At 40.3% G+C, this 23,476-nt stretch overlaps 2 protein-coding genes across 11 annotated transcripts in view; one reads left to right on the plus strand and one right to left on the minus strand.

Annotated features, from left to right (window-relative positions):
- Window positions 1-3,759, plus strand: part of LOC112668723 (myosin VIIA and Rab interacting protein) — a 368,414-nt gene extending 364,655 nt beyond the window's left edge. For all 7 annotated transcript variants that reach the window (XM_025461205.3, XM_049100127.1, XM_049100129.1 and 4 more), the window contains one exon: window positions 1,581-3,759. In XM_025461205.3, coding sequence (XP_025316990.1) covers window positions 1,581-1,613 — 33 coding nt within the window. In that variant the 3' untranslated portion in view covers window positions 1,614-3,759. The remainder of the gene's footprint in view (window positions 1-1,580) is intronic.
- Window positions 1-23,476, minus strand: part of LOC112668725 (collagen alpha-1(XI) chain-like) — a 57,169-nt gene that overhangs the window by 20,416 nt on the left and 13,277 nt on the right. For 3 of the 4 annotated variants that reach the window (XM_049100132.1, XM_025461209.3, XM_049100137.1), the window contains exon 3: window positions 4,583-4,713. The exons of the other annotated variant lie outside the window; for it this stretch is intronic. In XM_049100132.1, the coding sequence (XP_048956089.1) occupies window positions 4,624-4,713 (90 nt within the window). In that variant the 3' untranslated portion in view covers window positions 4,583-4,623. The remainder of the gene's footprint in view (window positions 1-4,582; window positions 4,714-23,476) is intronic. 4 annotated transcript variants of the gene reach the window in all.

A 23,476-nucleotide genomic window follows, 5' to 3' on the forward strand; every position in this document is an offset into this window, starting at 1 on the left:
AAAAGATAAAAGCTTCTGCACAGCAAAAGAAACAGTCAACAAAACTCAAAGACAACCTACAGAATGGGAGAAGATATTTGCAAATGACATATCAGATAAAGGGCTAGTATCCAAGATCTATAAAGAACTTATCAAAATCAACAGCAAAGAAACAAAAAATCCAATCATGAAATGGGCAGAAGACATGAAAAGAAATTTCACCAAAGAAGACATAGACATGGCCAACAAGCACATGAGAAAATGCTCCGCATCAAATCAAAACCACAATGAGATACCACCTCACCCCAGTGAGAATGGGGAAAATTAACAAGACAGGAAACCACAAATGTTGGAGAGAATGCGGAGAAACGGCAACCCTTTTGCACTGTTGGTGGGAATGTAAACTGGTACAGCCACTCTGGAAAACTGTGTGGAGGTTCCTCAGAGTTAAAAATAGAACTTCCCTATGACCCAGCAATTGCACTACTGGGGATTTACCCCAAATATACAGATGCAGTGAAATGGCAGGACACCTGCACCCCGATGTTTCTAGCAGCAATGTCCACAATAGCCAAACGGTGGAAGGAGCCTCGGTGTCCATCAAAAGATGAATGGATAAAGAAGCTGTGGTCTGTGTATACAGTGGAATATTACTCAGGCATCAGAAGAGACAAATGCCCACCATTTGCTTCAACGTGGATGGAACTGGAGGGTATTATGCTGAGTGAAGTAAGTCAATCAGAGAAGGACAATCATCATATGGTTTCACTCATACGGGAAATGTAAGAAATAGTGAAAGGGATTATGATGGAAAGGAAAGAAAATGAGTGGGAAATATCAGGGAGGGAGACAGAACATGAGAGACACCTAACTCTGGGAAACAAACCAGGGGTGGTGGAAAGGGAGGTGGGTGGGGGGTTGGGGTGACTGGGTGACGGGCACTGAGGGGGGCACTTGACGGGATGAGCACTGGGTGTTATGCTAAATGTTGGCAAATCGAACTTAAAAACAAATGTAAAAAACAAATAAACAAACAAACAATACAGGGCAGCTGCTTGGCTCAATCAGTAGAGCATGCTACTCTTGATTTCAGGGTTGTGGGTTCAAGCCCCACATTGGGTGCAGAGATTACTTAAAATCTTAAAATACACACACACATATATATATATGTATATATATATATATGTATGCACACATATATATACTTATATATATTTACATACAATGTCATGTAAATCTATGCTAATTAATTTTAATGTCTGAATTCTAATAAAATCTTATTTAAATCAGAAATTACTAAAAACTTACTGAAATTTTAAAATTTAGTAAAATTTGGGCACCTGGGTGGCTCAGTCAATTAAGTATCTAACTCTTGATTTTGGCTCAGGTCATGATATTTGGGTCAAGAGATGCAGCAGTGTGGCATTCCACTTAGAATTTTCTCCCTCTGTCCCTCCCTCCCCTTGCAAATGTGCCCTCTCCCTCTCTCTCTCTCTCTCTAAAAAAATAAATAAATAAATAAAAGGGAGTAGATATTTTTGATCCCCTCTTCCTGCCTTTGTCAGGTGGCTGATGACAGTGCACTCCTTGTCTCCCCACAGGAGCCCACTCTAGAGTCTGCTGTGATGTATTAGTGCCATGGAACTCCACTGCCACTGACCCACTGCCTCTGGCCGTACACGACAGTGCCTTGACCCAACAGCCATCGAATACTGTACGGATTTCCACCTGAGGAGAGGGCCTGGGGAGGCCATGGTGCACCACTGCACAGGGCTGCCCTGATACCTCACCCAGAAAGCAGTCCCGGACTTGTGCACTGTGGTTTGTCCACTCTCTGCCTTAGGCTCCCAGGGGAATCCAAGACAGAAAACCGAGAGGCTGGCTTCCAACAGTAGAGCTCCGTGTTCAAAAGATGCATCTTTTCCCTGTTCGCTTTGCTACTGTCTGTTGTCTTTAAGATCTTTTTCTTTCTTTCTTTCTTTCTTTTTTCTTTTTTTTTTTTTTGATCCCTCTGATTCAACTAGAAGTACATGTGAAGAGTTATCTGTCCGAAGGAAAACTATTGGGGGGGACGGAAGGAAGAGAGATGGGTATTATCATTTAATTTATCATCAGTTCTTACTAATCTCTCGCAAGCATCTTTGTCCCACGGGTACTAAGGTAAAAAGTACAAATGCCCCCTGTAGTGAACATCCGGACTGTCCCATTTGGGGAGCACACACCCAGCAAGGATGAGGGTCTCCCTTCAGCCACTGCCTTCCTGGGAAGCTCCTACCCACCCACCCCCTACAACCAGTCATTCCCATCACTTTGCCATCACAAGCCACAAAATGGAAAGCTCTGACTCACCCATGCCATGTCCAGGTCTATCAGAAATATGGTCTCATTGAGAATTCAGGATTCTTTACTGAACCTATTGGCAGTTTCCCCACTCTGAAGGGGAAAGGAGCTTGAGAAAGCCCATCATTGGCTTAACTTAGGGCACTGTCCAGAATCCACATGCAGTTTAGCAATGACCACATCTAATGGGGTTTAGGTAAATGGATTCTTGCAGACAATGACCACGTTGAAAAAATGTTGTCCTCCAAAATTTATTTCCCAATAAATATTCAGCAAAACAGTAGAATGACCTTAAAGATAACAATGGTTAAAGAATCGCCTTGAAAAACTTACAGGCATGAAAAAAGCAAGGATAAACTGAATTTAATGGACACAAGAGCCGACACAAGCTCCACATTTGTGGCCTTGAATGCATGACTATGTAGAGTGTGTGTGTATAAAAGCAAATGGAATGGAACTTCACTCAATGAATTAAATCTGTCCCTGATACATTCTGAATCTAAGGAAGAGAGGAAATGAGAGTCAAGGGGATAGTTCGATCAAAATGTATTAAATGACTGCTTTCAGGGAGGTAATTTCTTCTCATTTTAATCCTTAGAGCAACTCTCTTCAGTAGGTATCCCCATTTTTCAGATTTGGAAACTAAGAGGGCCAGAGAGATTAGTTTGCTAAAGTCACACCTTGAAGTTAAGTATAATCGGAATGCTTCACAAAAGCCTCACAGTTTGTTTCAACTTCTATATTCTTTTGCTGCTATGCACATTCCCAGACCTGATTTGCTGCTGAGATGTGTGTTATGATCCCTTCCTGATGGGGGTCTACCTATCTTCCAGTGATACTCCCTGCTGACGCTGTGTATGTGTTATCCAACAGAAATGACTCCTTTGAAATAAAGTCAGTCTTTGGCTTTTTGTTCTGTTGGTGTGACTCAAAGCAGACAAATACAAATTTTAAAAACACAACAAAAAAAGATCTGAGTTCCAAAAAGAATGTTTTCTTTAAGACGCATGAAAAGCAACTATTGTTGTGTTACAGTGTTAAAATATTCAGTTTCCTTTGACAAAAATGTGTACTGTGTAAGCCTTGCAAAAAAAAAAAAAAAAAAAGAAGAAGCCTGCTCTATGGCATTTGAAATTTTATAAAGGTTTCCTTGTGCCAAATAAGTGCAAAGATTTAATTTACTATTAAAAACCATAAGCATATGTTATAGTTTCAGAAGAATTATTTTGTCATCAAGTGATTTTGATCTTCAGTGTCAATATTTATATTTAGATTAATTTTTATAAATGAAAATATTTTAATGGTTTAAGAAAATGAGGACAATAGGACCATATCTTTGATGACTTCTGAAAGTTATGCTTGCCTTCATGTTATCTGCACATTGCCAAGAATTACTGTCAAGAGAAATGATAAAGAAGTAAAAGTCATTTATGAAAATAATGTGTGTGAGTGTGTGGTTTTTTGGGGTGGGGGAGACTGGGAGTGCAGAGCGGATAGAGAAAGAAATCAATGGTCTGTCATTGGAGGGGCCGACATTCAAAGCTACTGTTGCGCCGCACCCGTTCCTTCCAGTAATACCACTTGCTTCTCCATTGCTCATTGTCCTGGGGCAGAATTTTCCAGTATAAGACCAGCAGCTCTCAAAGCAGGCGGGCAGGAAGGGGACACCATGAATTTATCCCTCACAAGACCTCTTTGATTGTCATAACTTGGCGAGGGTTGCTAATGGCATACAGCGGATATTGGCCGGGAATGCTGCTAAACACCCTATGATGCATAACCACCTGCAACCAAGAATTATCTAATGCAAAATGTCAACAGTGCCAAGACTGAGGACCTTAGACCCTGGAAGTAAGACATGAACAGAGAGGCCCCTGCCAGTCTCTGTGGGAACTATGTAGTTACACAGGAAGTAGGACCATGACTTTCCCAGAGTCTTTCATAGGCTCAGTGGCAACTGTTGCATCTCTGAGGCGGGGCTACACTGACACTGGCCCTTATCATCCCCAAGAAGGAATAGGAACCCTCCTTCAACCTGAAATGAATGAGTGAATAGTAATACTAATAGAAGCCATGGGCCTTTGCTGCCTGGTGGCCTACCACACAGTGGTACTCAAACCGAAGTGGACATCAGAATCACCTGTTAAGACAAATTTATGAGATTCACCCAGTCACCCCCAGTACTCAGTCTACATTTCTTACACTACTATTCATGTGCCTGGCATGACAGTGTTTGCAAATCATTAATAGCAAACAAGCTAACCTTTAGGTCGACAGGGCATTTCAGGTGGCAAGAGAATAACGTCAGTAGACCCATCTGAGGTCCTCTTCAGAGGCAGCATCTCTGGGCTGGAATTCCTGATTTCTCCATCCTTCTTCCCCATGGCCCCACCCCTACAGAATAGCAGGACATGTTAAACAGTAAAGAGAGTCCAGTCACACTCAAGGGGCAGGAACATTCCACCTCTCTAACCCAGAAGCCCCCACATCTTATGTTGAGCAACCAATCTCCCTCTGAATATTGAAGAGAATCCATTTGAGCCAACAATTTTAATATCAAAAGTGATGGACATCTATACTCACTCATATGTTGAAATTTTACAGCTTTTCTTTCATCTGGGGTAAAAAGGAACAGTGTAGCAACGATATTTTCCCCTAAGAAATAAGTGCTTGATTTGCCATGACAAAAAAAAATAAGTAAATCATAATGTGACCTAATATTCAAAGCACTTGAAAGCTGCTAGAAAAACCTAGGTTCCACTCTTAGACTTTCTATTTACTAGCTCTGTGGCTATTGCCTTGTACGTGAAATGGGTTACAAAAATTTTCCTAATGTTGTTAGAAGTTTAAATGAAATAACCCATGAGGAAACTCAGCAGAATCCTGGAGTACTATAGGTACTACTGTATACTATAGGTATATACAGTACATATCTGTATAGATATATGGTATATATAGTATATTATAGGTACTTTTTCTCTTAGGACTAGAAAGTCATTCAAATATCAGCACCATGACTTAGGGAAAATTCTGTGCCTCAATTTTCCTACTGTTAGTAGAAAAGATCATTGTTCTACAAATATATGCTCCTTTACACTCTAACTCTGAGAGAAGTGCACTACCCTTGACATCGGGCTTAGCCACGTGACTTGCCTTATGGCTGGTGGAACATACTTCTCTTAGTCCATTTGGGTTGCTATGACAGAACTCCAGAGACTGAGAAGTTTATAAACAACAGAAATTTATTTCTCACGGTTCTGGAGGCTGGAAATCCAAGACCAAGGTACCAATATGGCCAGGTGCTGCTGGAAGCTGTTGCAGACTGCTGACTTCTCACCTCCCAAGGTGGAAACAGGTGAGGGATCTCTTTGTAGCCTCTTTTAAGAGCACACTGATCCCAATTGTAAGGATGGACCCCTCATAACTTAATCACCTCCCAAAAGCCCCAACTCCTTATACCATCACCTGAAGGGTTAGGTTTCAACATATGGATTAGGGGTGCCTGGGGGAACACAAACAGACCATAACATTCTCCAGCCCTTCGTTTGGACTTGGCCACATGACTTTCCCTGGTTACTAAGATGTTAGCAGAAGAGCTACATACAGGGCTTGAAAAATGTTTAAGGAATTGGGTTTGTCCACTTACATTTTGCCATTGACTGTACGTACACCACAGCCAGCGCACTTGTCCAAGGTACAGACTCAGACCCAACCAACCTGCAGCTTGTGGCCAAGCTCAGCTGAGCCCAGCTGAGGGGAGCAGAGCCACCCCACCAACCTTTAGACGTATTAGCAAGAATAAGCCATCCCTCTTTTAAACCACTGAGTTCTCTTTTAAACCACTAAATAAAAATAGTTTATTACACAAGAATAATTGATACATTTCCTGAAAAATTCATTTTATCACCTTAGATTAATCCTTCTGTTGGGGGTGAAATGAAGATGAGTGACTGGCAAAGGTAAAATCACATACCAATATGAAGGATGTATAAGCAAAGTATTGAACTGCTTGGTTTTGACATTTCACAATTTATATATGAAATTTCTGTTCTGTTTACATGTTCCCCCAAAATATAGCACCTCTTGTTCTCTTTGTCCCTTGCTTTCCCTCTTGCTGTGTGTGCATGTATTGATCTTTCTGAAGGGTCCTCTAGGCACTGAAATTTTTGATAAAATACTAAAGCATGGGAGACATTTGGTGTGTTCTTTTAAAAATAACTTCTCGCACAACTACTCCATTTTCTCCCAGGGGAACTATTTCCCATGCACAATTTGCATTTTACAGAACAGTTGGTTGTGTGAGCCTTCTGTCTCTGCAACTGAATATAATTATGATAAAGCACAGGTAAATGGAGTTGCATTTTAAAGAGATTTCAAGGGGCTAGAAAACTTTAATATCCATTTCAAACATTGGAAACCTCAAAGAAGTTATTTAGAGGGATCTAGTTTGGTAGAATCAAATCCTACAATATGGAAAACTATGTTTTATATCAAAGCTATCATGTTTGATAAAGATGAAAGCTTTAAGCTGTGCTTATTGAATGCTAATGTGCAAACAAATTCTGCTTCAGCAGGTCTGAGGTGGGGGCAGTACACGATGCTGCAATTCTAACAGGTTCCCTGGTGATGTCCATGCTGCCAGCCACTCCTGAGCATCGAGGTTCCATGGAGTCCCTCAGACGGCCACTTGCAGGATAGAAGCCAGTTACCCACAGCATACCCTGTTCATTAGCACCTCTTTTCTGACTACCCCTCCCTTCGTTTACTCACATTCCCCCACCCTCAGCATGTATCCTGGGGTCACTTCCCCAAGGAACTACTAAACAGAGTCTCCTTTGGGGAAAACCCAAACTAAGACATGCCCTGCAAATGCATGTGCCTGTTTGCATATTTTTCCTGCACTGACCTGAAAGCTTCTTCAGGAATTGGTTTGATTCATCCCACACAGAGCCCAGCACAGAGCAGGTGCTTGAAACAAATGTGGTTCATCTAGGATGGCCAAGGTGGTCCCGGCTCTAGGCTGTGTGGTTGCCCCATGCCCATGTGACTGAACTGAAAATTATGCAGAACAGGGAGCAGTCACTCTCATGCCCATCCAGGGGTTGGAGTGAGCATCCTCACAACACTGAAGTGTACGGGAGGGATCTCAACACCAACATGGAGGAGCAGGAGGCTTCCCCAAACCTTTGCTTCATTCTCATCCCTCTTCCAGACAGTAGGGAAATCCCACATAGCAATAAACAGCCCAGGCTTCTGCTCCCTTGAGTCTGAAAGAACAAGCCCTAGATGAGCATCTTGTGAGCCATAGATGCTCACAACTCGTGGGTCCCAATGAGATGCCAGTCAGTTTGGCTTAGTTTAGCTGGGGCTCTTCAAATAGTCTCCAGGCTGAGTAGGAGTTAACACAGAGTTCTTGGATGCAATCAATCAACCCTTCCTGCCATCACTGATAAGGTGGGAAAACTTTGAGATGCTCACTTGTTTCACTGACTTCTTTCAACAAAGCCTATGTGCCTAGCCAAGACCCATATTTTCTCTGAGTGGATCCCCCTCCTTTATTCTTTCCCCACCCAAAGCCAGAACTTCAGGAACTTAATGGTTAAAGTAGTAGTCCAAAGTGGGGTGCAGATGACACATGGGTTGTGGAGATGGTCAGTGGAGGCAGGTGAAAGAAAATATTAGAACTTCTATTTATACTTATTTTTTCTAGAAGTAAGTTTACCAGTATGAAAATGCCCGTTTTGAGCATGCATTGTTAGTTTTTACTAATAGGATATGCAGCCAAAAAGGTTTGGAGACCACCTACTAGTTGGAAAACCAGTACACTTCTGATGACTCAAATTTCCCCCTCCAGCTGTCCCCACCCGTGCCCTGTCAGGGATAGTGCTAGTTCTCAAGAGCTTACCCAGTGCTTGAAGGGCAGCTGAAAGCAAGGAAGAGGGAGGGAAGTCATCCCAAGGGCCCCAATCTATCATTTTGGCCTGGGATGGCTGTTGCTCCATCCCTACTCTCTTCCCCAGTCCAGGGAGGGAATGTCTTACCATCCAACTATCTTAACTGAACTTCTGAAAAATATCCGCTTATTTTTGTCCAGAAATAACCCAATGGGCAGCCTTGAGGTGGGGGGATTTCTAATCAAGTTTTCTTGTGGTCCTCTGAAGTGGACCCATGTTAAATCTCTGCTAGTAGAGGTAGCACTGGGAAGCAGATGAACTAGGCAACAGCCTCCCCCCTCTCCAGCTCTGCCTCCCTTGATTTATTGTACCCAGAGCCCTCCAGTCAGGTGGGCTCAGTTGTTCACAACCCAGCCAACCTGAGAACCTCTGGGAAGTCTACTTATGCCCGAAAAAGGCACCAAACATCCACACATCTGTCATCTCTTAAAATCTTCCATGAGTCTGGGAGAGTTTGACTCTGCTATAATCAGAGCAATTTGGAGAGTACGCCTTTGGCACTTCCCAGACAGCCCCAACAAGTTTGCCAAGTTCTGTCTGTACTTGCCCAAAAAGTTGGAGAAGCAGGCCCGAGAGCCTGGTGGCCTGAAGACCATGAGAGCCATCTGTGTTCTTCTCCGTGTGTTGTGTGTCTCAAATGAAAAGGAGCAATGCTGGACCAGAACTATGATGTGCCACAACCATGAGGTGTTAGGTAGTAAGATGACAGGATAAAAAGGCATGTAATTGTTGTTCATTGAGTAATATGGCTATTACTTAACTGAAGATAAGAGGGCAATTTGCAGGCAGTGGGGGTAGTAAGGATTTTCTGTTGCACTTCCATCTTCTGCATGTCTGGTAATGACAATAACTTGCATTTTCAAGCCTGTCTCTTCTGATTTATTCTTCCCTACTCTTTTCTTCATTTCATGACAAATTCACTCAGGAGTCAGAAAAGGATTTCCACCTTGAAGGAAAGGCCAGTCTTTAAAAGTGGAAGGCTGGATGAGTATTCTTTGCCCTGAAAAATGTAGACCATGTGTCCTGAATGCTCTGCTGAGAACAGATTCTGTGAATGAGCATTTCCACATCATTTGTAATTTGGGTCTTTGCAGAACCATCCTGGTGATGAATGGGTGGCTTTCCTCAGTCTGGCAGAATCAAGGTTTCTTTTTGTCTTTGAATAACACTGTTATTGGCCTTCTGTGTCCAGTAGCAATTCTTCATAGTGACCACGGGCTATTGAAATGCTGCCTATCTGAGGTTCAGTGACTCTGCTAATGTCACTCAGCCAAATGTCAGCTTGGTGCCCATTGATTGTTGAACTGTCTAATGACAAAGGAGTAAATCACCCCTTCTTGACTTGAAGCAGTTAGGATTCTGCTCTCCTGGCCTCTACTTTATCTTTGATTGCAGGTGAAAAGATACATCTTGACTAGTGCTAACATGACAGACCTAAAATGTAGTTGGAAATCCTATTCCAAGCATTATCGGAGCCCTGTACCATATGGGAATTCTGGATCACAGCTCCTGGCAGGGCCCCATTTATTCTTGGGGTCACAAACTATTACAACTAAGACCTTTCTCAACTCTGTGTTGAGAGTTGAGAAATCTTCCCACATTATATTTGATTCCCTGGCATGCCTCCCTCCAACTGCCCTACCTATTCTTTAAGAAGGCTCAGCTCAAACGTCATCTCTTCTCTGATGGTCCCTGGCCCCTCTCAGCCTACAAGAATCCTAGTGTAACCCAGATGGTTGGAGGTGGAAGTAGACTCCATGCCACTCAAAATCTAGGTTCAAATCTACACTGGTTCAAACCCCTAACTCTATTTCCTATGAAGCACAGACTTTCCCAGAAGCCTGTGAGTTTGTGTTTATGAAGATCCATGGTTTCTGAGCTTTGTTCCCTTCCTGCAGACTCCATTTTGCACTGCATCAATCCAGACAGGAAATTTAAACTTTCATCATTTTCATTTAAAACAACAAAGACAAAAGTGGCTCAGTCAGTTAAGCATCTGCCATCAGTTCAGGTCATGATCTCAGGGTCCTGGGATCAAGTCCCGCATTGGGCTTCCTGCTCAGTGGGGAGCCTGTTTCTCCCTTTCCTTCCACGGCTCCCCTTCTTGTGCTCACTCTCTCTCTCTCTCTAATAAATAAATTATATCTTTTAAAAAACAACAAAGACAATCATCAACTATCCCATAATAGTAGACATCACCGAAAGGCTAATGGGCAATAGGAACTTGCAGAGATTGGGAGTGGGATTGGGAAGTAAGTGGGACATACCACCTAATAGCTGAAAATTCCATTTAGACATTCGTGTTCTTCAAAAGTCCTCTTTCAAACCAATAGTGGACTTCCCATGCAGCACCAGTCTCTTGCTATGCCCTGTCTCCTCCTCTCTGACCTCCAGGATTTCTTGGCCAACTCTACAGGCCTCTGTGATGTCTCAGCCCCACTGAAAACCCAGGGCATAGGTGTCCCACTTACTGCCCTAAGCACTTACCCAGAGAAAACTCTCCACCTATGCAGAGTGCTGGAACTCCCTGTTAAAGATATCATTTTCCACCTAGTTGCATGATTCACTCCTTCCTCTCTACACAGAGCATTTTGCATGTTCCCCCATCATTATCCCATTCATCACAGATAAACATCATTTATGTCCATGTCAGGATTGATATCGTGCATTTTGTCTTTAGTCCATGATTAAAAGTAAGACACTGAAAAGTTTGGGAGGGAAGTGACCTGATCAGATTTGTGAGCTTATTCTTTTTAATTGTTCTGTTTTTTTAGTGTAAGTAATACATTACAGCAGCACAAAGAGATTGTGGATAAACTAATTTGGAGATTTCCTATAGAGTCCAGGAAGGAATCAAGACAGCTTAAATTAGGGCAGGGAGAAAGGAGAATTTTGGTGGATCCAGAGAACATTTTGGGGACAAAAATGAGATTTGAGAACTGGTTGGATATGGGGAGTGAAAAAGATTGAGGTGTGAAACAGGGAAAACATTGGTCCCATTCACTGCGCTGGGGGATGGTGAAGGAAGACAAATACCTTTCAATTTGAGATATATGGAGAGGTCTAGGAGGTAGGTGGATCTACATTTGTAGAGATCAGGGCTGAGGTGAAGATCAGAGGGCTACTGGGACGTGGATTGAACTGGATATGTACACATGAATGAGGTCACTGGGGGACCTTATAAAATCAGATTGGTGCCAAGGGCCCTGGACCTGTGGATCTGCAGAGGAAGAGCAGTCAGAAAGGTAGAAGGAAAACCAGAGGAGAATAATGCCTCAGGAAACAGGAAGTTTAAGAAACAAAACATGACTGGCAACTGAAGCACTGAGCACTGAAGTTGTATACACACTGGAAGACATCAGGGCTGAGACTTCATGACTCTATTCCACCAACCAATACAGAAATGGAAGCAGAAGTTTCAGCACAATTTCAGATAAAAGGATCAATTTTGGATCATGTTGAGTTTAACGTGCTTCTGGAAAATCTTGATAGAGATATCCAGGTGCAGATTATAAACACACATCTTGTCACTGAATTCAGCAGCACATGCTTAGTGTCTACCCTTTGCCAGGCATAATGTCTAGCACTAGATAGGTGAAAAGAAAAAGATATAATCCTGCCCTCTGAAAGTCCACAGTCTAGGAAGGAAGAGAAGACACAGAATTAATGAGAATTTATATCATACCTTGAGGTTCTTAACTGTGGGAAGGTGGGTATCAGAATCCCCTGAAGTGCCTTTTAAGAATACACATGCCAGCCCATGCCAGCTCCCTTTTCCTAAAATTCTAATATTTCACAAAATCCTATTCCCTATCTGATAGAATAGGCAGTTAGCTAGATATGAACAGCAAACAGGATTTTCTGACCACTAAAAATAAACAAAATTAATCAATTAATAATAAATTTTTTAAATAATAAAAATCTAGAAATTGCCAACCATCCCCAGAACACAAACAGCTGGGGGAACGCCCCAAGGATCCCACGTGCACTTTTCCCTGTAACTGCTGCCCTAAAGTAACCTATAGCTTCATTAGAATTCATTTACATTGTGGTTCCTACCCATCCCCCCTTTAGGGGAAAGAGTGTCATGATATCAGACAAGGACCATATAGGGCCCAAAACTCCTCCTCCCAACCAGTAGGAGTTGTCCTTTAGATGATTGGAAGTAATCTCAGAGACTGCTCTAGCTATGACCTTTAAACAATGCAAGCATAAAAAGAAAATACACTTCCAACAGCTGGTACAGTTGCCATCTCTAGGCCTGCCTGCTTTCCTGTCCTAAGAGTGTACTTCTGCTTTTGAACTTTCTAATAAAGCCTTACTTACTTGAGAGTTTGGCTCTAAAATCTTTCTTGGCTGAATTCAAGAATCAAGTTCTGCGCAAAGGCAGGGAAGGGACCCACCCATGACATAACCACCTCCCCACCCAGGTGCAAGGCAATAGTGAGTCTGAAAGCAGGTGGTGCTCAAGGGTTGGAGGTTGACTCAAAGAACCAAGCAGAGAGAGTGGAGAGAAGGGAAGAAGGGTAGGAAGACCCCCTGATTTCCTGCTAGGGCTGTTGGGTAAGTGGCAGTTCCATTAGCTGAAACAGTGCAATAGATAATGGGATATAGTAGCACTTTCTTTTACTCTGAAGTTTGCTCATATATTTGTTTGAACTGATTTTGCAATCTCCACACTTTTTAATTAGCCACTCTGAAAGACACCTAAAATTATCACTCTGAGTAACTAAAAGAAGACTGGTTGTACTGTTTCCACCACTACTGTAACTTAGCACCCTGGCTATACAACACGGGGACTGGGTTTATGGCCAATGGTGTATAATATTTTCACATCCTAGCTCAGACATGAAGACAAATCTTATTGTTTTCTCTGTTAATGTGTTTACTGTGAAAAATGCTCTTGAAAATATTGTCTGTTATATTGCTTGGGGTCCTTTATTATTTTGGAATATACACCAAGAAACAAGGATGTTGCCCTCCAAACCAATTGCTTTTACTGACAGCTCTGAAATTTTCATGTTTCATGTTTCTGTTTAGGAGTATTATCATTAAAGGGGACTAATATTCAAAGGGGATTAAGGTGAGGTGAACTGACTAGCAGATTTTCTTTTATTTAAATAATCTGTTTTCTCACCCTCTCTCCCTGTCCTACCCATCTCTCACGGCTAAATGGCTTTTTTTTTTTTTTTTTTTTTTTACATAATTGCCCACATTGGTTTCCCTTCCTCAAAAGTGTTTTTGATGCAGAGTAACTTCCTCTCCATCTTTATTCTTTAGCTCAAGGGGAAATTCTAATACATTTCCTTCTTGCTGGTAGCTTATTGTAACCAGTGTAACCCAAATGGCAATTATCTGAGACCCTCTTGATCTGGTCTTCCAAATGTTTTGGAAATAGCTACCTCTTCTACTTCAGCTCTATCCCTATCCTGACACCATGATGCCACTGAATGCATCTGTGAGGTTGCCAGGTCACTAAATTTAACTGTCCTCTGCTGGTGACTACCACTCCTAATCCAGCCTCTAGGATGCACACACTTCCTTCTTTTGGTATCCAAAACACCATCTTCTGATTTTTCTCCTATCTTAATGATCACACTGGCATAATCTAAGCAGAGAAAGAGCCAGCAAAGGTGTTGGAAATAGTGTGACAGATGATATGGAAGAAAACTAAGAGTGGGTGATATCATAGAAACCAAAGTAGTTCACTTAATCAAATGCTGAAGTAAGAAAAAAAAAATTGTGAAATGGCATTCGACTGGCAATAGGGAGTTCAACCAAACTTAGGCAAGAATGGTCACAGTGCAATGGAGAGAAAAGACCGTTTGTAAGGGTTTAGGAGCCACCCAGGTGCCCCTTTTGCCAATCTTTTATTGGGCTATTTGTTTCTTATTGTTGAGTTTAATGACTTTTTTGTACACATTGTATACCAGTCCTTTATCAGGTGTGCCACTCCCTAGGAAAGAGAGGTCTTGAGTAAGTGGAGAGAGTAATATAAACAACTCTTTGGAAGAACAGAGAAATGGGTCCTGGCAAGAAAAAGAATGAGGTCAAGGGAGATCTTTTCAAGATGGAAGATGCTAGAGCATTTTTGCATCCTGGTAGAACTATAAAAAGAAAGACATTATAAATGCAAGCAAGAGAAAGGGATTCTTCCAAGAGCAACATCCTTGAAAAGGCAAAGGAGGAAGATGGGTTCTTCATCCACTGTAACAAGAGGCAAGGTAGAGAGTAGACGTACAAATGCAAGGAAATTTGGAGATTTGGTTGGCTGGATGATATTTGTTCTCATCCAATTGCTTCTATTTTCTCAGTAAAGTATGAGCAAGGCTATCAGCTGAGGTGAATATAGGGGAAGGATTTGGTTTTTGCAAAGAGATCTGAAATCATCACTGTAGTGAGAAAATGAACCTCTTAGGAAGTACAGCAAGAAGTGAGGTGCTGACTGCCCTTTTGAGATTTGCGGTCTAGAATTTAAAATAATGCTGGCAATGAAAACAGAAATATTGTGTGTAAAGCACTTAGCCCGGACCTGGTACATAATGCACACTCGGTAAACACAAGCTGTTACTATTTTGCCACATGAATATGTCTCTATTGTTTGCTTAGATGAGATCCAATCCTGTCAGGGAGGGAGGGAGGGAGGGAGGGAAAATGAGTCTTGGATGAGATGGTTTTACCAGCATTGGAAGTCCATTAAGTACAGAAAATGTTTTCAACAAAGTAAGATGAGTGAATTTAAGAATCTTGAAAAGTAGACCTAACGGCCTAAGGAACCAACAAAACATGAAAACCATGATATCAGTTAAATAAGATTTTATAAGGATATGATACCATAGTTTGCATCTCAATGTGGCTGTTACTAGAGCCTTGCACAGCCCTGTAACATAAAGGCATGATTGGTCTGGGATTACAAACCTTGGTGAGCAGACTATAATATAGGTATATCATATATTAAAAAAAAAAACCGTGGCTCAGTTAAAAGAGTAATAGAATTGATTAAGCAGCTCTTATATTGAAGAGAGCTAAGGAAAGAATTTGGGGAAGCTATTATTACAATGAAAATATCAGCATAAATTTGAGACTTGGAAAGGTCACTGATCCCTCCCTGAAATTAGACACAACTTCCTGCATCATGCCACTTCATGTATAACATGCAGCCTTAAACTGTGGCCCTTCCCACACTGGGGACAAAAAAGCAGGGGGTGGGGGTTGCTATCCTTCGGGAACAGAACAAGGTGTTTAGTTAAAATCACTTTTTATTTCACCTTATTAAGAGGACCACGGAGCTTGGATTACTTAATTTGTCAGTGTACTGGGGAAGAGAGGGATCAGTCCTTTCACATGGTAGTGCGTCATATCCTTAACTAGAAGTTAAAGCCCCCATGCCATTTTCCAAATTTATATTATCAGTATCCCTTTCCAAAGAGCCTTTCTGAAGTTAGCTGACTTGCACCGTGATGCTGATCTTTCTCTTCCATGCTGTCAGGGGTCTCATCTCCCTCATCTGAGTATCACGAAGTCTCCATTCCCCTGAGCATCCCACAGCCCCTCCCACCTTACTAAAAGGCAACTCCCACCGGTCGTCTTGGTGATATTTGTTTCGTAAAAGCCTGTCATTCTGATGTATTAAAAATTTGCAGTGTAGGGGTGCCTGGGTGGCTCAATTGGTTAAGTGTTTGCGGTCTGCTCAAGTCATGATCTTGAGGTCCTGGGATTGAGCCCCATGTTGGGCTCCATGCTCAGGGGGAGCCTGCTTCTCACTCTCCCTCTGCCCCTCCCTCCAGCTTGTGCACATGCTCTCTCTCAAATATATGAAATCTTTATTAAAAAACAACAACAACTTAGGGGTGCCTAGGTGGCTCAATAGTTGAGCACTTGCCTTCGGCTCAGGGCGTGATCCCAGGATCACGGAATCCCAGGGTCCTGGGATCCAGTCCTGTATTGGGCTCCCTGCAGCGAGTCTGTTTCTCCTTCTGCCTACATCTCTGCCTCTCTCTGTGTCTCTCATGAATAAGTAAAGAACATCTAAAAAAAAAAAAAAAAAAAAAACTTGCAGTGTGGAGAATTGATAAACACTTCTCTCTCTTCCTCCAAAATGACAAAATCCTACATTTAAATCTTTATATATTAAATGCTGAATCTTTTACTGCAATTACAATGATATATTTACTTATGATTAATGGCCCTAGCATATCTGGGTTAATAATATTCTTTTTTGATATAGTGCTGACTTGATTTGCTAATATTTTATTTAACATATTGACAGTGAATAGGAGAAAATGGTTTTCACATTTTTGGATTAATTTATTTTTATAACAGTTTTGTTGAGATAGAATTCATAAACCATACAATTCACCCATTGAAAGTGTAGAATTCAACTGCTTTTAGGATAGTTACAGAGTTCATGTAACCATCACCACAAATTTTTAGAACATTCTCATCACCCAAAAAAGAAACCACATACTCATAGCAGCAACCACACACTTCCCTTCACATGTACCCCTAACCTTAGGCAACCACTAGTCTACTTTCTCTCTCTAGAGACTGGCCAATTCTGGACAATTTCCATAAATGGAATCATATAATATATAGTCTTTTGTGATTAGTTTCCTTCACGGAGCATAAATTTTTCAAAGTTCATCCATGTTGTAGCATATATCCTTCCTGTTATGGCTGAATATCCATGGATATATCAGGTGTTATTTATGCATTCATCATCAGCTGATGGACATTTGGGTGACTTCTGCCTTTTAACTTATGAATAATGATGTTACGAATATTCACACACAGATTTTTGTGAACATAGAGGTTTTCGTTTCTCTTCAGTAAATATCTTGAAGTAGAATGCTTGTATTATATTACAAGTCCGTGTTTAACCTTTTGAGGACCTACCAGACTGTTTTCTAAAAGACATTCCACATTCCTACAAGCAATATATGAAGTTTAATTTCTCCACATCTGCATCAATACTTACTAGTATCTCTCCTTTTGGTTGTAATCATCCTAGTGGGTGTGACATGGTATCTCACTGTGGTTTTGATTTGCATTTCCCTGATGGCTAATGATGCTGAGCACCTTTTCATGTGCTTATTTGCCATCTGTGTATTTTCTTTCTTTTTTTTTTTTTTTTTAAGATTTTATCTATCTATTCATGAGAGACACAGAGAGAGAGAGAGGCAGAGACACAGACAGAGGGAGAAGCAGGCTCCATGCAGGAGCCTGATGTGGGACTCGATCCTGGGTCTCCAGGACCATGCCCCAGGCCAAATGCAGCGCTAAACCGCTGAGCCACCAGGGCTACCCCATCTGTCTATTTTCTCTGGAGAAATGTCTATGGAAATCCTTCGCCTATTTTTAATTGGATTATTTTTTATTATTGAGTTGTTAGAATTCCTATGTATTCTGGAGACAAATCTCTTATCAGGTGTATGATTTGCAAATATTTTCTCCCATTCTGTGGGTTACTGTTTCACTTTCTTGATGATATCCTTTCAAGTACAAAAGTTTTTTAATTTTGATGAAGCCCGATTTATCTTTTTTCTTTGTTATTTGTGCTTTTAGTGTCATACCTAAGAGGCCATTGCCTAATCCAGTGCCATGAACATATATACTTATGCTTTCTTCTAAGAATGTTATAGTTTTAGCTCTTACCTTTAGCTTCATGGTCCAATTTGAGTTATTTTTTTTAAAGATTTTACTTATTTATTTGAAAGAGACAGAGTGAGAGAGAGCAAGCATAAGTCTGGGGGGAGAGGCAGAAGGAGAAGGAGAAGCAGACTCCCTCATGAGCAGGGAGCCTGACTCATGGCTGGATCCCAGGACCCTGGGATCATGACCTGAGCCGAAGGCAGATGCTTAACCAACTGAGCCACCCAGGTGCCCCCATTTTGAGTTAATTTTTGTGTTATGACCCGAGTTAAGAGTTTAACTTCATTCTTTTGCATGTGAATATCCAGTTGTCCCAACACTAATAGTTTGGAAAAAATTAGTCTTTCCTCCATTGAATTGTCGACACCATTGTCAAAAAATCACTTGATCATAAATTTAAGGTTTTTTTTTTTCCTGAACTCTGAGTTCCATTCCACTGACCTAGATGTCTATCCTATGCCAATACCACACTTCCTTGACTGTAGCTTTGTAGAATGTTTAAAATCAGGAATACGAATCTTCCAACTTTGTTGTTCTTTTTCAAGACTGTTGTGGTTATTTGGGGTCTCTTAAATTTCCGTATGAATTTTAGGATCAGCTTTTCAAGTTTTGCAAAGAAGTCAACTGGAACTTTATCGGGCATTGTGTTGAATCTGTAGATGAGTTTGGGGAAGATTACCACCTTAACAATATTAAGTTAAGGTGGTATAATCCATGAGCATAAGATGCTTCTCAATTTATTTAATGTCTTTCAAGAATGTTTTATAGTTCTAAAAGTATAAGTTTTACACTTATTTGGTTAAATTTATTGCTAAGTATTTTATTGGCTTTTACACTATTATAAACTATTTCTTGTATGTCTTTACTTTTAGAATTTTTAGAACAGGTATTAATTCTTCATTAAGTGTTTGGTAGAATTCCCCTGAGAAGCCATCTGGCTCTGGACTCGTGTCTGTTGGGAGTTTTTTTGATTACTGCTTCAATTTCCTTGCTAGTTATGGGTCTGTTCAGGCTATTTCTTCCTGTTTCAGTTTTTGGTAGTTTATATGTTTCTAGGAATGCTTCCATTTCTTCCAGATTGCTTTATTGGCATATAGTTGCTCATAATATGTTCTTATAATTGTTTGTATTTCTTCAGTGTTGGTTATGATCTCTTCTCTTTCATTCATCATTTTATTTGGGTCCCTTCTCTTCTCTTTTTGATAAATCTGGCCAGGGGCCAGGGGTTTATCGATTTTTACTAATTCTTTCAAAGAACCAATTCCTAGTTTCATTGATCTGCTCTACTGTTCTTTTGGTTTCGATTTCATTTATTTCTGCTCTAATCTTTATTAATTTTCTTCCTCTACTGGGTTTAGGCTTTATTTGCTGTTCTCTCTCTAGCTCCTTTAGGTGTAAGGTTAGCTTGTGTATTTGAGACCTTTCTTGTTTCTTGAGAAAGGCTTCTTTTGCTATATACTTCCCTCTTAGGACTGCCTTTGCTGCATCCCAAAGGTTTTGAACAGTTGTATTTTCATTTTCATTTGTTTCCATGAGTTTTTAATTTAATTTCCTGGTTGGCCCATTTTTTGGTAGGATGCTCTCTAACCTCCATGCATTTGAGTTCTTTCCAAATTTCCTCTTGTGATTGAGTTTCAGTTTCAAAGCATTGTGGTCTAAAAATACGCAGGGAAAGATCCCTATCTTTTGGTACCAGTTAAGACCCAATTTGTGACCCAGTATGTGATCTATTCTAGAGAATGTTCCATGTGCACTCAAGAAGAAAATATATTCTGTTGCTTTATGATGGAATGCTCCAAATATATCTGTGAAGTCCATCTGATCCAGTGTGTCATTTGAGTCCTTGTTTCCTTGTTAATCTTCTGCTTAGATGATCTGCCCTTTTTAGCAAGTTGGGTGTTAAAGTTCACTACTATGATTTTAACATTATCAATGTGTTCCTTTAATTTTGCTATTAATTGGTTTATATAATTGGCTACTCTCATGTTAGGGACATAAATATTTACACTTGTTACATCTTCTTGTTGGATAGACTCTTTATTTATGATACAGTGTCCTTCCTCATCTCTTATTACAGTCTTTGGTTTAACATCTAGTTTGTTGGATATAAGGATTGCTACCCCAGCTTTCTTTGATGTCCATTAGCATGATAAATCACTTTCCATGCACTTATTTTCAATCTGGAGGTGTCTTTGGGTTTAAAATGAGTCTCTTGCAAATAGCATATCAAAGGGTCTTGCTTTTTTATTCAATCTGATACCCTAGGTTTTTTGATTGGGGCAGTTAGCCCATTTATATTCAGAGTAACTACTGAAAGATATGAATTTAGTGCCATTGCATTATGTGTAAAGTCACTGTTTTGTATATTATTTCTGTTCCTTTCTGATCTATGTTACTTTTAGGCTCTCTCTTCACTTTAATGATCCCCATTAATATTTCTTGCAAGGATGGTTTATTGATCACAAATTCTTTTAGTTTCTGTTTGTCCCAGAAGCTTTTTATCAATTCTATTTTGAATGACAGCTTTGCTGGATAAATATTCTTGGCTGCATATTTTTCTCATTTAACACCTGAATATATCTCTGGCCTGTCAGTTCTCTGTAGATGGGTCTGTTGCCAGTCTAATGTTTCTACCTTTGCTGGTTAAGGACCTCTTGTCCTAAGCTGCTTTCAGGATTTTCTCTTTGTCTCTGAGATTTGCAAGCTTAACTATTGTATATCAAGGTGTAGATCTATTTTTATTAATTTTGAGGGGAGTTCTCTGTGCCTTCTAGATGTGAATGCTTGTTTCCTTCCCAAGATTAGGGAAGCTCTCAGCTACAATTTGCTCCAATTTACCTTCTGACCCCACCCCCACTCTTTCCTCTTCTTATGGGATCCAAATTATTCTAATATTGTTTTGCTTTATGGTATCACTTAGCTCTCAAATTCTCCTGATGATCCAGTAGTTGTTCATCTCTCTTTTTTTCAGCTTCTTTATTCTGTATCACTTTAGTCTTCTGTATCATTAATTTTCTCTTCTGCTTCTTTTATCTTAGCAGTTAGTGCCTCCATTTTTTTGTGCCTCCGTTTTTTATTGCATCTCATTAATAGCCCTTTTTATTTCAACTTGATTAAACTCATTGATTCACTTGATTTAATTCATTTCTCCAGGAGGGGATTCTTAAGTGTCCTCTGTACTTTTTTTCAAGCCCAGCTAGTATCTTTATAATCATTATTCTGAACTCTAGTTCCAACATCTCACTTATATCCATACTGATTAGGTCTCTGGAAGTCAGTACTGCCTCTTCTTCTCTTTTTTGAGGTGAGTTTTTCCACCTTGTCATTCTGCCCAGAGAAGAAATGATGAAGGAGAGAACAAAAACTAAAATGACAACAATGATCCTAAAGCAATATATACTAAACAAATCAGAAGGGACCCAAAACCAAAGAAAAAGAAAAAAAAATTTTCAAAAAAGAATTGAATCAAACAGGTGAAAAGAACAATACATTGGATCCTGTGTGTATTTTGGTGTTTGTTAGAAAACTAGATCTCAAATTGTAAAGAAAAACTTATAAATGTACAAAAATAAAATTAAATACAATGAAAGGATAGAATATAACTGTGAAAATGAATATTAAAAGGAAAGAATATAAACAGACAAATGAACAAAACAGAGCAATACACTATACCCTGGATGTATTTTGGTCTGTTAGAAGAAACTACATCCCAAAATGATAAAGAAAAAAAAACATATACAAAAAATAAAACTAAATACAATGAAAGAACAGAAGGGAACTATAAAAATGAAAAAGACTTTAAAAAAGAGTTGATAAAAAAAGAGTTGATAAAATAAGAAACTGGTTAAAAAGAGGAAAAAATTAAAATTGAAAGACTAAAGTATTGTGGGGGAAAAAACATGAATTCTATTTACTATATTCCCCCTAGTGCTGGAATTTTGCAGTTCTCTATGATTGGTAAATTTGGTCTTAGCTGGATAGTCTTTCTGATTTCTCCCAGAAGCAGGAGAGGCTGTTGTGCTGATTCTCACGTGCTTTTGCCATGGCGGAATTGCACCATCCTTGCCAGGGGACCAGGCTAAGTAATCTGCTCCAGATTACTTATGTGGCTTTTGTTCCCTGAAGGCTTTCCATGCAGCTTTAGAGGATAGGAGTGAAAATGGCAGCCTTCCAATCCCTACCCCCATTGCTGAAAGCTCTGGCCCCACTCCTCGGTGTGCCCTCAGTGCTCATTCAGCCTGAGACCAAGCATTTCTATCTCAGGCATGCAATCCTGCTTTGAGTCTCCAAACCCTGCAGACTCCTGCGCTGCCCCTCTTGGGGGAGGAAAAGGAGGTCTTGTGGCAGTTCTGGCACTTGCTGGGCTCCTGCTTGAAGAGCAGCTGCCCGACCATCCAAGGTTCCTGGTTTATGGTGCCCGGAGCTGAGAAGCCACTCGGCTCACTGATTACAGCCAGCTTCCCCACTTCAATGCTTGGGAGCTCTACCAACTCAGGCACCCTCAGTCTTCCTGTGACCCTGAGGATCCCTGAAACCACACTGTCCCACCTAGAATTCCACCCTCGCTTTGCCACCTGAGCACCTTTCAGGCAGGGATGTCTCCAACCTGAGCAGACTTCTAAAAACTTGAATTTTGCACTCTGTGGCTCTATCACCTTCCTGTAGCTGGCTGCCAGAGGCTCCCTTCTCCCATGGCTTATCTTCCCATTTATCACTCAGATTCACTTCTCCATGCCTCCTATCTTGCAGAAAGCAATCACTTTTCTATTTGTGGAATTGCAGCAACTCTTTTCTTAGATCTCTGGTTGAGTTCACAGGTGTTCAGAATGATTTGATAGCTATCTAGCTGAATTCCAGAGACCAGATGAAAATAAGGTCTCCTACTCCTCTGCCATTTGACTTTAAATATGTCATAAATAGAAGCTAGATTAAAGTTTTGCAACCATTTTTAAATTGAGATCAGAGGTTGCCTTATAACTGAAAAATATAACATTCACATTTTTGGTGATTACTGATAATTATGTACTTTCTACTTCTTTATTACAATTTAACGTTAATTCACTTCATGATTTCTTCTTGCTTTTATCCTTTTTCCCACCTTTTGTTGGACTAAAAAGTGCATTAAATTTCTATTCTTCTAGAAATTACCCATAAAATATTTCACTCTCATTACATACCGATATTATTTAGACACAACCACAATTTTTACTGATTTTTTTATATACTTATATTTCTTTTTTCCCATTTCTTTCTTTTCTTTGGGTTTTAATTTTTCTGAACTGTGTCAGAAAAATTTTTTTCTTCTATGGAAGAAAACTTTCTGAGTTCTTGAATGTTTTAAAAAGGCTTTTAAAGGCCTTTATTTTACCTGCTTTCTTGCATATTCTTTTACTTAAATATAGGACTTTGGGTTCAAAAATCTCCAAATTTTAAAAGTATTCTATGATCTTTAAGAATCCAGTGGTGCCAGTATTTAAACATGCAGTTTATTCCATCAATTGATTTCCATCTGTTTTTCCTTCGGGAGAAAGGAAATGTCTAATCCATAGATG

The sequence above is a fragment of the Canis lupus genome, chromosome 23 (genome assembly GCF_003254725.2).
Source record: "Canis lupus dingo isolate Sandy chromosome 23, ASM325472v2, whole genome shotgun sequence".
Classification (NCBI taxonomy): domain Eukaryota; kingdom Metazoa; phylum Chordata; class Mammalia; order Carnivora; family Canidae; genus Canis; species Canis lupus.